At 43.6% G+C, this 17,965-nt stretch overlaps 1 protein-coding gene across 4 annotated transcripts in view; it reads right to left on the bottom strand.

Annotated features, from left to right (window-relative positions):
* LOC311107821 (rap guanine nucleotide exchange factor 2-like) overlaps positions 1 to 17,965 on the bottom strand; it is a gene marked incomplete at its 3' end in the record, with an annotated part of 149,212 nt that overhangs the window by 62,901 nt on the left and 68,346 nt on the right. For all 4 annotated transcript variants that reach the window (XM_084150379.1, XM_084150380.1, XM_084150381.1 and 1 more), the window contains exon 5: positions 2,433 to 2,508. In XM_084150379.1, coding sequence (XP_084006505.1) covers positions 2,433 to 2,508 — 76 coding nt within the window. The remainder of the gene's footprint in view (positions 1 to 2,432; positions 2,509 to 17,965) is intronic.

Genomic DNA, 17,965 nt, shown 5'->3' with positions numbered 1-17,965 from the left:
AGCCAGTCAGTCTCAGTCAGTCAGCCAGTCAGTCTCAGTCAGTCAGTCAGGCAGCCAATCAGTCTCAGTCAGGCAGCCAGTCAGTCTCAGTCAGGCCGCCAGTCAGTCTCAGTCAGTAAGGTCAGTCTCAGTCAGTCAGCCAGTCTGTCAATCTCAGCCAGTCTCAGTGGGTCAGTCTCAGTCTCAGTCAGTAAGGCTCAGTCAGCATCAGTCAGCCAGTCTCAGTCAGTCAGCCAGTCTCAGTCAATCAGTCAGTCTCAGTCAATCAGTCAGTCTCAGCCAGTCTCAGTCAGTCAGCCAGTCTCAGCCAGTCTCAGTCAATCAGCCAGTCTCAGACAGTCTCAGCCAGTCAGACAGTCTCAGTCAGTCTCAGTCAGTCAGCCAGTGTCAGTCAGTGAGTCTCAGTCAGTGTCAGTCAGTCTCAGTCAGTGTCCGTGTCAGTCAGTGTCTGTGTCCGTGTCAGTCAGTGTCAGTGTCCGTGTCAGTCAGTGTCAGTGTCCGTGTCAGTCAGTGTCAGTGTCCGTGTCAGTCAGTGTCCGTGTCCGTGTCAGTCAGTGTCCGTGTCAGTCAGTGTCCGGGTCCGTCAGTGTCCGGGACCGTGTCAGTCAGTGTCCGGGTCCGTCAGTCAGTGTCCGAGTCAGTCAGTGTCAGTGTCCATGTCCGTCAGCCTCAGTGTCCGTCAGCCTCAGTGTCCGTCAGCCTCAGTCAGCTGCTGCCCTCCCTCCCTTATGATCCCACTGTCTACCTGGCTCTGCTCTAGCTGTCTAGCACCTTCCAGAGTCACAGCCCCGTGAAATGGTACATAAGGGATAATGGCACAACTGGGCTGATAAATGATGAATACAACTTGCGCTTGAGGAGAAAGAGAGCTACTTTCACGAGGCATCGGCTATTGGAAAATAAAAAGACATTAAAAATATTGCAGCAACACATCTTTTCTCTGATCACGAAAAGCATTTTAACAATTTGATACTTCACAGTCGTGTGCAGTAGCCTGGTGACATAAGCCTGATGCTAGAATAACCCATGTAAGCCATTTCCAGTGGGCACACTCTCCTCCATCGACAGCTTCTTTACTGCGCTTCACATTTCATTGCACTTAGCCTTTGGGATTCCACATCAAATCTCTCTGCCTCCCTCTCTCTCTCTCTCTCTGCCGTACCAACTGCTGCTATGGCAACGGCACCGTGGTGGATGACAGAGTTGAGTATGAGAGAGAACAATAGAAAGTGCATGTGATGTGTTTATCAGTTTGTGTATGTGTGTGTATTGATTTGGTTTGAGTGTGTCAATCGGTTTGTATGTGTGCGTGTGTATGTGTGCGTGCGTGCGTATGGGTTCGGTTTGCGTGTGAGAGCTGCTGGTGTCTCGGTATCATAGCACTCCAAAGCCATTCTCCAAGTAATTCAAGGGAGCTGGTTGCTCCCATAATAGCTGAGGGCCATGCCAGGAAGGGGTAATGATCAACAGCAGGACAGAGAGGATGAGAGAAGGCTATTAGAAGAGCTGGAGCTTAGCTGATGGAGACATTTAACAAAAGGCGCCATCTATATGACTATTATTATAGAAATCCATAGGACACTGATTACTGAGAAGAGATCTTAGTAGCAACAATACTGTATGGGAGATGGTGGTTAACACATATAGGTTAAGTATGACTGCGCTATTCAAACGGAGCGATAGGAGATTTGTGTGTGATGAAATTGGTGTGAAATTGTAGTGTGCGTGAATTGTGTGTGTCTGTGTGCGCACTTGATTGTGTGTGTGTGCTTGATTATGTGTGTGCGCATGATTATGTGTGGTGTGTGTCTGCACACGTCAGAGAGAGAAAATAACAGTGGGCTTTCATATCTTTAAAGATCTAGCACACTTCCAAGGCCTCCTGTTCGACAGCAGATTGCAATGTGCCTCTACCTTTATGTCCTGGTAAAGCTGGATTGATTCATTTTCAACGTTGCTTTTTATAAAGGTCTGTGTCAACATCTGATGTTATAAAGCTGGGTCAAACTTTACATCCCTGAATGTAGCCTTCAACTGGAGAGACTGAAAAATAACTGGAGATAATTGAGACACTTTATATATGCATTACATTTAAGTATGTGAGTGAGCAGTGAACAAGAAAACTGCTATAAGTACAATAGCTGAATGCATGTCAACAGAAGCACCAGCATTACTTGTAGTTGATGTTACGCCGAAACAAAAAGAAAATAAAGGCAATTAAGTATAACTCATATTGTGGGCGCACCATCTAAATTAGATAGGGTGTAAAAGTCCACATAAAACATGTTAGGTCGTTGCGAAGTCATGTCCCCATAAGCTAGCCCTAAGTCGCTTTTGTAAACCCCCGTCCCAGTACAGCAGTGTATGAAGCGGTGTGCTGTTGCTTGATGAGACGTTACTGTGGTAAAGTTGGCAATGCTGGCGGGACTCACCACAATCATCTCCGAAGGTTCCAGAACGATGCACTCACATCCACGTCTCAGGCTCCCTGCAGAACGCTTTCCAAAACTAGGGAGAGAACAAACGACAGAGAGAAGAAAGAAGGGAAAACTATTTTTAATACATTTTGCTTGGCATCGTTGGGATTCAATCTGGAATTCCTGTTCCAACGATAGAACAGACAGACAAACATTCCTCCCTGAAGGGCTTGTAAGTAAGCATTAAGGCTTGTAAGTAACCATTTCACAGTAAGGTCTACTACCTGTTGTATTCGTTGCATGTGACAAATAAAATGTGATTTGAAGTTGGATATGTCTTCATAGTAAAAATACACTTCAAGTGGAAAAGTCCACTTGGTGACATCATAGGCTGCACAGTATGTGTGCTCTCCAATGAGGAGGGGTGTGGTCTGTGGAATATTGAAGTGGACAAACCAAAAGTCTCAAACTGGGGCGGCAGCCATGGAAATTATGAGTAGGGTAATACAAAAACTCAGGGCTGGATGAAGAGTGAAGACTGCAAGCTTTGTATGATGCATTCAGTGCCCAATTTGAGACAAGGGTTCCCTTGTACCTTATTTACAAAAACATCAACACCAAAATGTGTGTTGATGTGACTCCCAAATACACTATTTGGGAGTCATATCATTCTTAGTTTATCTTGTGTAAATTCCCCCGGTGTACATACACTATATATACGAAAGTATGTGGACACCCCTTCAAATTAGTGGATGTCTATTTCAGCCACACCCGTTGCTGACAGGTGTATAAAATCGAGCACAGAGCCACGCAATCTCATAGAGAACAATTGGCAGTAGAATGGCCCATACTGAAGAGCTCTGTGACTTTCAACGTGGCACCGTCATAGGATGCCACCTTTCCAACAAGTCAGTTCATCAAATTTCTGCCATGCTAGAGCTGCAGCAGTCAACTGTAAGTGCTGTTATTGTGAAGTGGAAACATCTAGGAGCATCAACAGCTCAGCTGAAAAGTGGTAGGCCACACAAGCTCACAGAACGGGACCATGGAGTGCTGAAGCGTGTAGCGTGTAAAAATCGTCGGTCCTCGGTTGCAACACTCACTACCGAGTTCCAAACTGCCTCTGGAAGCAACGTCAGCACAATAACTGTTCTTCAGGAGCTTCAAAAATGGGTTTCCATGGCCAAGCAGCTGCACACAAGCCTAAGATCACCATGCGCAATGCCAAGCGTCGGTTAGAGGCGTGTAAAGCTTGCCGCCATTGGACTCTGGAGCAATGTAAATGTGTTCTCTGGAGTGATGAATCACACTTCACCATCTGCCAGTCCGACAGACGAATCTGGGTTTGGATGATGCCAGGAGAACGCTACCTGCCTGAATGCATAGTGCCAACTGTAAAGTTTGGTGGAGGAGGAATAATGTTTAATAACTGTTTTTCATCGTTCGGGCTAGGCCCCTTAGTTCCAGTGTAGGGAAATCTTAACGCTACAGCATAAAATGACATTCTAGACGATTCTGTGCTTCCAACTTTGTGGCAACAGTTTGGGGAAGGCCCTTTCCTGTTTCAGCATGACAATGCCCCTGTGCAAGGTCCATACAGAAATAGTTTGTCGAGATCTGTGTGGAAGAACTCGACTGATTTTACTGAGTTAGAGTTCATATAAGGAAATCAGCCCTCTCTCTCCCTCCCTCCCTGGGAAACATGCTTACATTGCCAAAGCAAGTGAAATAGATCATATCAAAAGTGAAATAAACAAAATGAACAGTAAACATTACACTCACAAAAGCTCCAAAAGAATAAAGATATTTTAAATGTCATATTATGTCTATATACAGTGTTGTAACGATGTGCAAATAGTTAAAGCACAAAAGGGAAAACTAAATCAACATCAATATAGGTTGTATTTACAATGGTATTTGTTCTTGACTTGTTGCCCTTTTCTTGTGGCAACAGGTCACAAATTGTGCTGCTGTGATTGCACACTGTGGTATTTCACCCTATAGATATGGGAGTTAATGAAAATTTGATTAGTTTTTTCAAATTCTCTATGGGTCTGTGTAATCTGACGGAAATAGGTGTCTAATATGGTCATACATTTGGCAGGAGGTTAGGAAGTGCAGCTCAGTTTCCACTTCATTTTGTGGGCAGTGTGCACATAGCCTGTTTTCGATAGCCAGGTCTGCCTATGGCGGCCTCTCTCAATAGCAAGGCCATGCTCACTGAGTCTGTACATAGTCAAAGATTCCTTCATTTTGGGTCAGTCACAGTGGTCAGGTATTCTGCCACTGTGTACTCTCTGTTTAGGGCCAAATAGCTTTCTAGGTTGCTCAGTTTAAAAATATATATATGTCTAATGTGTCAAGTAATTATCTTTTTGTTTTCTCATTATTTGGTTGGGTCTAATATTGTTGCTGTCATGGGGCTCTGTTTGTGAACAGAGCCCCAGGACCAGCTTGCTTAGGGGACTCTTCTCCATCTCTCTGTAGGTGATGGCTTTGTTATGGAAGGTTTGGGAATCGCTTCCTTTTAGGTGGTTGTAGATTTTAAAGGCAATTTTATGGATTTTGATAATTAGCGGGTATAGGACTAATTCTGCTCTGCATGCATTATATGGTGTTTTACGTTGTACACAGAAGATATTTTTGTAGAATTCTGCATGCAGTCTCAATTTGGTGTTAATCCCATTTGGTGAATTCTTGGTTGGTGAGCAGACCCCAGACCTCACAACCATGAAAGGGCAATGGGTTTAATAACTGATTCAAGTATTTTTAGCCAGATCCTAATTGGTATGTCAAATTTTAGGTTCCTTTTGATTGCGTTGAAGGTCCTTCTTGCCTCGTCTCTCAGATCGTTCACAGCTTTGTGGACATTACCTGTGGCACTGATGTTTAGGCCGAGGTAGGAATAGTTTCTTGTGTGCTGTAGGGCAACGGTGTCTAGATGGAATTTGAATTTGTGGATCTGGCAACTGGCCCTTTTTTGGAACATCATTATTTTTGTCTTACTGAGATTTACTGCCAGGGCCCAGGTCTGACAGAATCTGTGCAGAAGATCTAGGTGCTGCTGTAGGCCCTCCTCGGTTGGGGACAGAAGCACCAGATCATCAGCAAACAGTAGACATTTGACTTCAAATTCTAGAAGGGCGAGGCCGGGTGCTGCAGACTGTTGTAGTGCCCTCGCCATATCGTTGATATATACAGTGTAAGTCGGAAGTTTACATACACCTTAGCCAAATACATGTCTTCTTACGACAGTTTTGTGAATCCGGGCCCAGGTGCCACAAATCAGCAGTGTGAGGATTTATCAGCTTGATTTGACAGGAAGACATACAGTTGAAGTGGGAAGTTTACATACACCTTAACCAAATACATTTAAACTCAGTTTTTCACAATTCCTGACATTTAATCCTAGTAAAAATTCCCTGTCTTAGGTCAGTTAGGATCACCACTTTATTTTAAGAATGTGAAATGTCAGAATAATAGTAGAGAGAATGATTTATTTCAGCTTGTATTTCTTTCATCACATTCCCAGTGGGTCAGAAGTTCACATACACTCAATTAGTATTTGGTAGCATTGCCTTCAAATTGTTTAACTTGGGTCAAATGATTCGGGTAGCCTTCCACAAGCGTCCCACAATAAGTTGGGTGAATTTTGGCCCATTCTTCCTGACAGAGCTGGTGTAACTGAGTCTGGTTTGTAGGCCTCCTTGCTCGCACACGCTTTTTCTGTTCTGCCCACATATGTTCTACAGGATTGAGGTCAGAGCTTTGTGATGGCCACTCCAATACCTTGACTTTGTTGTCCTTAAGCCATTTTTCCACAACTCTGGAAGTATGCTTGGGGTCATTGTCCATTTGGAAGACCCATTTGCGACCAAGCTTTAACTTCCTGACTGATGTCTTGAGATGCTTCAATATATCCACATAATTTTCCTTCCTCATGATGCCATCTATTTTGTGAAGTGCACCAGTCCCTCCTGCAGCAAAACACCCCCACAGCATGATGCTGCCACCCCCGTTCTTCACGGTTGGGATGGTGTTCTTCGGCTTGCAATAACCCCCTTTTTCCTCCAAACATAACAATGGTCATTATGGCCAAACAATTATATTTTTGTTTCATCAGACCAGAGGACATTTCTCCAAAAAGTACGATCTTTGTCCCCATGTGCAGTTGCAAACCGTAGTCTGGCTTTATTATGGCAGTTTTGGAGCAGTGGCTTCTTCCTTGCTGAGCGGCCTTTCAGGTTATGTCAATATAGGACTCGTTTTACTGTGGATATATATACTTTTGTACCTGTTTCCTCCAGCATCTTCACAAGGTCCTTTGCTGTTGTTCTGGGATTGATTTGCACTTTTGGCACCAAAGTACGTTCATCTCTAGGAGACAGAATGCGTCTCCTTCCTGAGCGGTATGACGGCTACCTGGTCCCATGGTGTTTATACCTGCGTACTATTGTTTGTATAGATGAACGTGGTACCTTCAGGCATTTGGAAATTGCTCCCATGGATGAACCAGACTTGTGGAGGTTTAAAAAAAAAAGTATGTGGTCTTGGCTGATTTCTTTTGATTTTCCCATGATGTCAAGCAAAGAGGCACTGAGTTTGATGGTAGGCCTTGAAATACATCCACAGGTACACCTCCAATTGACTCAAATGTATTTTCCAAGCTGTTTAAAGGCACCGTCAAGTGTATGTAAACGTCTGACCCACTGGAATTGTGATACAATTAATTATAAGTGAAATAATCTGTATGTAAACAATTGTTGGAAAAATTATTTGTGTCATGCACAAGTAGATGTCCTAACCAACTTGCCAAAACTATAGTTTGTTAACAAAACATGTGTGGAGTGGTTGAAAAACGAGTTTTAATGACTCCAACCTAAGTGTATGTAAACTTCCGACTTCAACGGTAGGTAGGTAGGTATGCATGCATGTATGCATATATATATATATATATATATATATATATATATATATATATATATATATATATATATATATACACACTACTGCGACTAAAAATAAATATTGGTCGACCAACAGCCTATCGACCAAACAATCAACTAATTGGGGTCAGCCCTAGTGTGAACTGAACCTACAGTTGGGTCTCCACACAAAGCTATGTCCTTTAACCAGGAGTCAGGGAAGGTGGGGAGCCAGGGTGGAATTACTTTTTTTAAATGGTCCATGGCCCCTAAGCCGGACAAAGATTAAACCCCTGGTTATACAAGACTTTTGGTGCTTGAAACCACAATGATGTGGGGGATCAAAGTCAATGAAAATATGACCGGGAAAGGAATGGTTTAATGTCTCCAACCAACTTCAACCGACCAAAGGCTAAACAGACACAGTCAAGTGGTTAGAGGGCATCAAAAGATGCAGAGTCTGATGCCTTCTCGCCCATCCAACCCAAACACAAACAAATGCCGTTCGGGCACATGGTAGCCTTCCTGAACTGTAAATAGAAGCCGACATCCCCCAAAGAATTCACGAGTGACTTATGACTAATGACTCATACATTTTACCTTCCCAAAATATAACTTGATGATGCTTCAATGACGCTGACACAGGGTAGAGTGCATCCATTTTGGGTACACATTGGGGTGGAGTGCATCTCAGAAACTTCACAAAACATCAATCATGCCTAGTGCCTACTCCTTTCATACATTTCCCTCACAAATTCAAAAGCACAAAAAAGGTACATTTAGTGTTAGTTCAGTTTCCAAACGGATGTATAACCTCCTCGACCCAACAAATCTCTCTGCTGAGCTGAACTGGAGGCAGTGTGTGCTCGCTAACAATACCAAAATAATCATCAAAGACATGCCTTGCATTCCTGACATCTTTCATATACTCTATCGTTTTATAGCTAGCAGCTCCCTTGCTGGAGAAAAGTAATAATATCAGCTACAACCTACTACTGTGCTACCGTACGCTGGTCCTCCTAGGAAACACATGCTCTCACAGACTCACGCCCAGTGCTTGGAAGTTAAGAAAAGCTCAATGGACTCGTACCTGTCAGAGGTCTGTCATCTGGTATGTATATCCTCTCTCTCAAAGTCCTTCCTCAGTCTAAAACTACCTAGAACTAGTCCTAGGGGAGTACATCTAGTTTGGGAAAGTTCTGATCAATCGCGGCATTTCACTCTGCTCATAGTTGCACCCTCGTGCTGGTGTTTGAGTGAGTGAGTGTGTCCGAGGGGGTGTGTGTCTCTGCCTGTCTTTCGCTACGCTGTGCGGACTCTGGCCAACATTCCAGTGCATGGCTCACTTCCTGCAGGCCTGGGAGCGGACAGGCCAGGGTGGGGTGGGGTGAGTTGGTGTGAGTGGGTGACCCGTACTTCCACCCGTCCTTCCCTGTAGACCATATACATGAACTCTAACAGACGACTATTTTGACTATTGGGGAGTGTCTGAATGTGCTATACTGTGCTGTCTAAGTATCTTGTGCAATACAGCACTGTTTTGGTCATGTTTTTTTGTCTTATCCAAGTATTCAAACCACAAACCGTGATTGATTTACAAGTTCGATTCATCAAACTTTCTTATAATTTTGAGTTTGAGCTTGGACGTTCAGCGTGGACGTTCAGCGTAAACGTTCAGAGTAAACAACGTGTCTCAAAACAAGGGTTGGACATCAACATTGGCATAGTGAGTAACAATTCTCACTATGATAATCATAATATGGTTATGTTATTATGCTGCTCACTATGGCTGACACCATTTAGTCGACTGTTCGATTGTTTTATCAATAGGCTGTTGGTCGACAGAGATTTCTTTAGTCGAGCAGTCGCAACCTTTTTTTTTCTCCATGGTGCACAAGACACCGGTCTGATTCGTGCCCGTCTCAGTTGACTAATCCATTGCGGAGGCCACGGGGGTGGCACAGTCCATTACTGTAAGACATGTGATACTGAAATTGTATATGGTTATATTATGTAGAAATAATGGTGCAACACTAATAAACTGAAAATGTTATAAAAAAAATGCTCTTTCTCCCGCATTGGATATGGTCGTTTTCCATGGTTCTGAAACAATCTTCAGTGCGCCGTAGAATTGGCACCTTTCCCTATGTTGCTATGTGCATAATAGCAAAGTTAACCAGCATATTGGGATTGAGAACAATGTGGCGAAGGCAGCAGCAGCAGAGACGAGGAAACAGCCCTTGCATTAGCCTAATTGTCTAAGAAAATTGAGGAGAGAGGAAACCAACTTAGTTCTATAATCAATAGCTTAACTGTTAACTGTGCCTGGCTTTATAAAACATACATAAACAGTACCAGTCAAAAGTTTGGACACACTTACTCATTCCAGGGATTTTCTTTATTTTTTACTATTTTCTACATTGTAGAATAATAGAAGACATCAAAACTCCGGAATCATGTAGTAAACAAAAAAGTGTTAAACAAATCAAAATATATTTTATATTTGAGATTCTTCAAAGTAGCCACCCTTTGCCTTGATGACATCTTTGCACACTCTTGGTATTCTTTCAACCAGCTTCATGAGGTAGTCACCTGGAATGCATTTCAATTAACAGGTGTGCCTTGTTAAAAGTTAATTTGTGGTATTTCTTTCCTTCTTAAAGTGTTTGAGCCAATCAGTTGTGTTGTGACAAGGTAGGGGTGGTATACAGAAGATAGCCCTATTTGGTCAAAGACCAAGTCCATATTATGGCAAGAACAGCTCAAATAAGCAAAGAGAAACGACAATCCATCATTACACTTTAAGACATGAAGGTCAGTCAATACGGAACATTTCAAGAACTTTGAAAGTTTCTTCAAGTGCAGTCGCAAAAACCATCCAGCGCTATGATGAAACTGGCTCTCATGAGGACCGCCACAGGAATGGAAGACCCAGAATTACCTCTGCTGCAGAGGATAAGTTCATTCGAGTTAACTGCACCTCAGATTGCAGCCCAAATAAATGCCTCACAGAGTTCAAGTAAGACACATCAACATCAACTGTTCAGAGGAGACTGTGTGAATCAGGCCTTCATGGTCCAATTGCTGCAAAGAAAAAACTACTAAAGGACACCAATAAGAAGAAGAGACTTGCTTTATTTAGAATTCAAGGCACACTTAACCAGCATGGCTACCACAGCATTCTGCAGCGATACACCATCCCATCTGGTTTGCGCTTAGTGGGACTATCATTTGTTTTTCAACAGGACAATGACCCAAAATACACCTCCAGGCTGTGTAAGGGCTATTTGACCAAGGAGAGTGATGGAGTGCTGCATCAGATGACCTGGCCCCCACAATCACCCGACTTCAACCCAATTAAGATGGTTTGGGATGAGTTGAACCGCAGAGTGAAGGAAAAGCAGCCAACAAGTGCTCAGCATATGTGGGAACTCCTTCAAGACTGTTGGAAAAGCATTCCTCATGAAGCTGGTTGAGAGAATGCCAAGAGTGTGCAAAGCTGTCATCAAGGCAAAGGGTGGCTACTTTGAAGAATCTCAAATATGTTTAACACTTTTTTGGTTACTACATGATTCCATATGTGTTATTTCATAGTTTTGATGTCTTCACTATTATTCTACAATGTAGAAAATAGTTTTATATTTTTAAATACAAACCCTGGAATGAGTAGGTGAGTACAAACTTTTGTTACTTTATATCTACAGAAATAAGACATATCTTGCTTCTGTTGTCTGTTTGAGTATTCCAAATGGTCAGAAAAAATAATACTGTAATCTAACAGCAAATGTTTAGCACACAATAATCACGCAACGCTCGCTCCTATACCCTCCTTTATCTTGATCTCCAGTAGTTTCCACAACTAAGTCAAATGTCTTCCACAGATCTGACTTCCCCATTCCCTCATGAGCAACCAGTAAACATTCAACCGTTTCGAGTTTCTTTTTCATGTCCTCCGCATCCATTTTGCTGTCATGTGTTACTGTGTTCGGAGTTTGTTATAACCAATTTATTGTTGTGATTATGATAGGCAATAGGTCAGGCCCTATTGGTCACATGCATACGATGCTTACATGTTTCACGTAAAGAGCAAGGGTTTGAGGGAATAGGGAATGGTTTTCGTAAACAAATGTGGGATTTCGGTAACATAACTTCTCAGTCAGAAACAAGTAAGAAACTAAATGGCTGAAATGTTGTTGCAGCTTCAGCACGGACAGTGCAATAAACACTTGCTGTGCTGTGGTGCCTTTTCACTGCAGTAGGGAGGAGAATGAGACAACAGGCGCACAGTGTGACCATCAGGCTCTTTTTAGAGTTATTTGTGTGTCTTAATTCTTTAATCAAACAGTGTGCTTAAAGCATCAGACAAGCTCAGTGCATATGTAGTTGATTTTATGTATGTCTGTCTATATGGATATGAAAAAATAAGTTTAAACATTTCGACGAATCGATTGGTCGAAAGAACAAGACGACTGTCGGTCGACAAATATTTTCTGTGGTCGGGGAAAACACTACAACTCACACAACAGCAAAAATGTGCAGAGAACTTTCCTCCGACACAAAATGTCCTTGTGCGTCTTGCAGAGGCTTTACAGAAGTTCAATAGACAACGGCACATCTTGTTTTCATCAAGAAATGACACCGGTTACAGTTCGTAAGGGGTTGACACCGGTTACAGTTCGTAAAGGGCTTCCTTTTCCCTATAGATTGCACTACGTTTGATCAGAACCCTATGGGCCCTGGTCAAAAGTAGTCCACTACATACTGTAAGGAATAGGATGCCATTTGGGACAAAGGCAGGAGTCAGTTTTCACATGGCAACAAGGTTTATATTCCTATAAAACTGGACCCAAGCTTGCTGGGAACAGCTGACAAATGGTTGTGGTTACCATTAGGCAAGACAGTGTAAGAAGATCAGGGAGTTTTCTTCAGGCGAAGTGTGGGTGTTCTGCTAGGTTATATGGGGAATGATGACAAATTAAAATGGAAAGTGTGATCAATAAAGGGTTAATATAGGGCACTGCCTCCATTAACCCTTTCTAGCTCTGCTGGCTGGGAGTAACCGTGTTATATTAATGAAGATACAGTTGAAGTCGGAAGTTTACATACACATTAGCCAAATACATTTAAACTCAGCTTTTCACAATTCCTGACATTTAATCCTAGTAAAAATTCCCTGTTTTAGGTCAGTTAGGATCACCACTTTATTTAAAAAATTTGAAATGTCAGAATAATAGCAAAGAGAATGATTTATTTCAGCTTTTATTTCTTTCATCACATTCCCAGTGGGTCAGAAGTTTACATACACTCAATTCGTATTTGGTAGCATTGCCTTTACATTGTTTAACTTGGGTCAAACGTTTTGGGTAGCCTTCCACAAGCTTCCCACAATAAGTTGGGTGAATTTTGGCCCATTCCTCCTGACAGAGCTGGTGTAACTGAGTCAGGTTTGTAGGCCTCCTTGCCCGCACACGCATTTTCAGTTCTGACCACACCTATAGGATTGAGGTCAGGGCTTTGTGATGGCCACTAATACCTTGACTTTGTTGTCCTTAAGCCATTTTGCCACAACTTTGGAAGTATGCTTGGGGTCATTGTCCATTTGGAAGACCCATTTGCGACCAAGCTTTAACTTCCTGACTGATGTCTTGAGATGTTGCTTCAATACATCCACATAATTTTCCTTCCTCATGATGCCATCTATTTTGTGAAGTGCACCAGTCCCTCCTGCAGCAAAGCACCCCCACAGCATGATGCTGCCACCCCTGTGCTTCACGGTTGGGATGGTGTTCTTCGGCTTGCAAGCTGTCCCCTTTCTCCTCCAAACATAACGATTTTTTTTTTTTCTTTTTTTTTTCACCTTTATTTAACCAGGTAAACCAGTTGAGAACAAGTTCTCATTTACAACTGCGACCTGGCCAAGATAAAGCAAAGCAGTGCGATAAAAAACAACAACACAGAGTTACATATGGGGTAAAACAAAACAAAGTCAAAAATACAGAAACAGAAATACATATATATACAGTGTGTGCAAATTTAGCAAGTTATGGAGGTAAGGCAATAAAATAGGCTATAGTGCAAAATAATTACAATTTAGTATTAACACTGGAATGATGTGCAAGAGATGATGTGCAAATAGAGATACTGGGGTACAAATGAGCAAAATAAATAACAATATAGGGATGAGGTAGTTGGGCGGGCTAATTTCAGATGGGCTGTGTACAGGTGCAGTGATCGGTAAGGTGCTCTGACAACTGATGCTTAAAGTTAGTGAGGGAGATAAGTGTCTCCAGCTTCAGAGATTTTTGCAATTTGTTCCAGTCATTGGCAGCAGAGAACTGGAAGGAATTGCGGCCAAAGGAGGTGTTGGCTTTGGGGATGACCAGTGAGATATACCCGCTGGAGCGCAGACTACGGGTGGGTGTTGCTATGGTGACCAATGAGCTAAGATAAGGCGGGGATTTGCCTAGCAGTGATTTATAGATGGCCTGGAGCCAGTGGGTTTGGCGACGAATATGTAGTGAGGACCAGCCAACAAGAGCGTACAGGTCACAGTGGTGGGTATTATATGGGGCTTTGGAGACAAAATGGATGGCACTGTGATAGACAACATCCAATTTGCTGAGTAGAGTGTTGGAGGCTATTTTGTAAATGACATCGCCGAAGTCAAGGATCGGTAGGATAGTCAGTTTTACGAGGGCATGTTTGGCAGCATGAGTGAAGGAGGCTTTGTTGCGAAATAGGAAACCGATTCTAGATTTAACTTTGGATTGGAGATTCTTAATGTGAGTCTGGAAGGAGAGTTTACAGTCTAACCAGACACCTAGATATTTGTAGTTGTCCACATACTCTAGGTCAGACCCGTCTAGAGTAGTGATTCTAGTCGGGTGGGCGGGTGCAAGCAGCGTTCGGTTGAAGAGCATGCATTTAGTTTTACTAGTGTTTAAGAGCAGTTGGAGGCTACTGAAGGAGTGTTGTATGGAATTGAAGCTCGTTTGGAGGTTTGTTAACACAGTGTCCAATGAAGGGCCAGATGTATACAAAATGGTGTCGTCTGCGTAGAGGTGGATCTGAGAGTCACCAGCAGCAAGAGCGACGTCATTGATATACACAGAGAAAAGAGTTGGCCCAATAATTGAACCCTGTGGCACCCCCATAGAGACTGCCATAGGTCCAGACAACAGGCCCTCCGATTTGACACATTGAACTCTATCTGAGAAGTAGTTGGTGAACCAGGCGAGGCAGTCATTTGAGAAACCAAGGCTATTTAGTCTGCCAATAAGAATGCGGTGGTTGACAGAGTCGAAAGCCTTGGCCAGGTCAATGAAAACGGCTGCACAGTACTGTCTATTATCGATCGCGGTTATAATATCGTTTAGGACCTTGAGCGTGGCTGAAGTGCACCCATGACCAGCTCGGAAACCGGATTGCATAGCGGAGAAGGTACGGTGGGATTCGAAATGGTCGGTGATCTGTTTGTTGACTTGGCTTTCAAAAACTTTTGAAAGGCAGGGCAGGATGGATATAGGTCTGTAGCAGTTTGGATCTAGAGTGTCACCCCCTTTGAAGAGGGGGATGACCGCGGCAGCTTTCCAATCTCTGGGGATCTCAGACGTTACGAAAGAGAGGTTGAACAGGCTAGTAATAGGGGTTGCGACAATTTCGGCGGCTAGTTTTAGAAAGAAAGGGTCCAGATTGTCTAGCCCAAATGATTTGTAGGGGTCCAGATTTTGCAGCTCTTTTAGAACATCAGCTGTCTGGATTTGTGTGAAGGAGAAGCGGGGGGGGCATGGGTAAGTTGCAGCGGAGGGTGCAGAGCTGGTGGCCGGGGTAGTGGTAGCCAGGTGGAAAGCATGGCCAGCCGTAGCAAAATGCTTGTTGAAATTCTCGATTATTGTAGATTTATCGGTGGTGATAGTGTTTCCTAGCCTCAGTGCAGTGGGCAGCTGGGAGGAAGTGCTCTTATTTTCCATGGACTTTACAGTGTCCCAAAACTTTTTGGAGTTAGTGCTACAGGATGCAAATTTCTGTTTGAAAAAGTTAGCCTTTGCTTTCCTAACTGCTTGTGTATATCGGTTCCTAACTTCCCTGAAAAGTTGCATATCGCGGGGGCTATTTGATGCTAATGCAGTACGCCACAGGATGTTTTTGTGCTGGTCAAGGGCAGTCAAGTCTGAGGAGAACCAGGGGCTATATCTGTTCTTAGTTCTGTATTTCTTGAATGGGGCATGTCTATTTAAGATTGAGAGGAAATTACTTTTAAAGAACAACCAGGCATCCTCTACTGACGGAATGAGATCTATATCCATCCAGGATACCTGGGCCAGGTCAATTAGGAAGGCCTGCTCGCTGAAGTGTTTTTGGGAGCGTTTGACAGTGATGAGGGGTGGTCGTTTGACCGCGGACCCGTTACGGACGCAGGCAATAAGGCAGTGATCGCTGAGATCCTGGTTGAAGACAGCGGAGGTGTATTTAGAGGGTAAGTTAGTCAGGATGATATCTATGAGGGTACCCATGTTTACGGATTTAGGGTTGTACCTGGTAGGTTCGTTGATAATTTGTGTGAGATTGAGGGCATCTAGTTTAGATTGTAGGATGGCCGGGGTGTTAAGCATATCCCAATTTAGGTCACCAAGCAGTACGAACTCTGAGGATAGATGGGGGGCGATCAATTCACATATGGTGTCCAGGGCACAGCTGGGGGCTGAGGGGGGTCTGTAGCAAGCGGCAACAGTGAGAGATGTATTTCTGGAAAGGTGGATTTTTAGAAGTAGAAGCTCAAACTGTTTGGGCACAGACCTGGATAGTATGATGGAGCTCTGCAGGCTATCTCTACAGTAGATTGCAACTCCACCCCCTTTGGCAGTTCTATCTAGACGGAAAATGTTATAGTTGGGGATGGAAATTTCAGAATTTTTGGTGGCCTTCCTAAGCCAGGATTCAGACACTGCTAGAACATCAGGGTTGGCGGAGTGTGCTAACGCAGTGAATAACTCAAACTTAGGAAGGAGGCTTCTGATATTTATGTGCAGAAAACCAAGACTTTTACGGTTACAGAAGTCAACAAATGATAGCTCCTGGGGAGTAGGAGTGATACTGGGGGCTGCAGGGCCTGGGTTAGCCTCTACATCACCAGAGGAACAGAGGAGGACTAGAATAAGGATACGACTAAAGGCTTTAAGAACTGGTCTTCTAGTGCGTTGGGTACATAGAATAAAGGGGGCAGTTCTCCGGGCGTTGTAGAAAAGATTCAGGGCATTATGTACAGAAAAGGATATGGAAGGATATGAGTACAGTTCAGGTAACCCTAAGCGTTGTGTAACAATGAAAGAGATAGCGTCATTGGAGGCATCGATTGAGCCGGTCTCGGCGTGTATGGGGGGGGGAACAAAGGAACTGTATGAGGCAGTTTGAGAGGGACTAGGGGTTCTACATTGAAATTGTATAATAAGAACTAACCCAAACAGCAATAGGCAAGGCATAATTGACATGGGAGAGAGGCATAAAGCAGTCACATGTGTTATTAGAGAGAGCTAAGACACAACTGGAAATAGCGATAACGTTTGGGCTAAGACTAAACAGAATAAACAGGACAGGGTACCGTGTAAAGGAACAGTCCAGCAGGCATCAGCTGTGCAGCTGAGTGATCATAAGGTCCAGTGAACAGCAATATGTGAGTCCGAGAGCAGTTCAAATTGGTGCTTCTGCACAGCTAGCAGGGAGCACAGTTGTGGTTTGCGTGTGCTAGCGGGCCGGGGGTGGCAGATGGATCTTCGTGGTCGTCGCAACGGGAAGCCTGTTGAAACCACATCAGACTATTTCGTCGGCAAACCAGTCGTGTTGGATCGGCGGGGCTCAGTGTCAACACTAGGAGGTCCCGTCCGGTTGACAGAGAGGTAGATAGCCGGGAGATGGGCCTGAGGCTAGCTCAAGGCTAACTGGTGCTTGCTATAGGGCAATGGTAATGGTAATCAGCCAACAACAGGTTGCAGCTAGCTAGCTAGCTGGTTGTGATGATCCGGCGCTAGGGTCCAGTGATTCCGGCAGAAAGTCCAATAAGCTCTGGGTCGATAGCACGCTGGGTCGATAGCACGCTGTGCAGACTGGCCGACGAATTGTCCAGGCTAGAGCTAGAGCTGGCTGGTGGATAGTGTAGGCCACGGACAATGGTGAAGACGCTAACGGTGACTAATAACAGGTAGCCACTATTTTCAGCTTACGGTTCTTGATGAAAGTTATAAAGAAATAATAGAATCCTTTCCACGTTGGGTGAGGCGGGTTGCAGGAAAGTATATTTAGTTAAAGAATGAAAGTAAAAAATTGAGAAATATAGACAAAAACAAGAAACGGGATATTTACACAGGACGAAAAATAAAAGCGACCGCACTGCTACGCCATCTTGGAAGTATGGTCATTATGGCCAAACAGTTCTATTTTTGTTTCATCAGACCAGAGGACATTTCTACAAAAAGTACGATATTTGTCCCCATGTGCAGTTGCAAACTGTAGTCTGACTTTTTTATGGCAGTTTTGGAGCAGTGGCTTCTTCCTTGCTGAGCGGCCTTTCAGGTTATGTCGATATAAGACTCATTTTACTGTGGATATAGATACTTTTGTACCTGTTTC

Source organism: Coregonus lavaretus (assembly GCF_964263955.1).
Source record: "Coregonus lavaretus genome assembly, chromosome: 32".
Classification (NCBI taxonomy): Eukaryota; Metazoa; Chordata; class Actinopteri; order Salmoniformes; family Salmonidae; genus Coregonus; species Coregonus lavaretus.
This window is presented reverse-complemented; position numbering and strand designations above follow the sequence as displayed.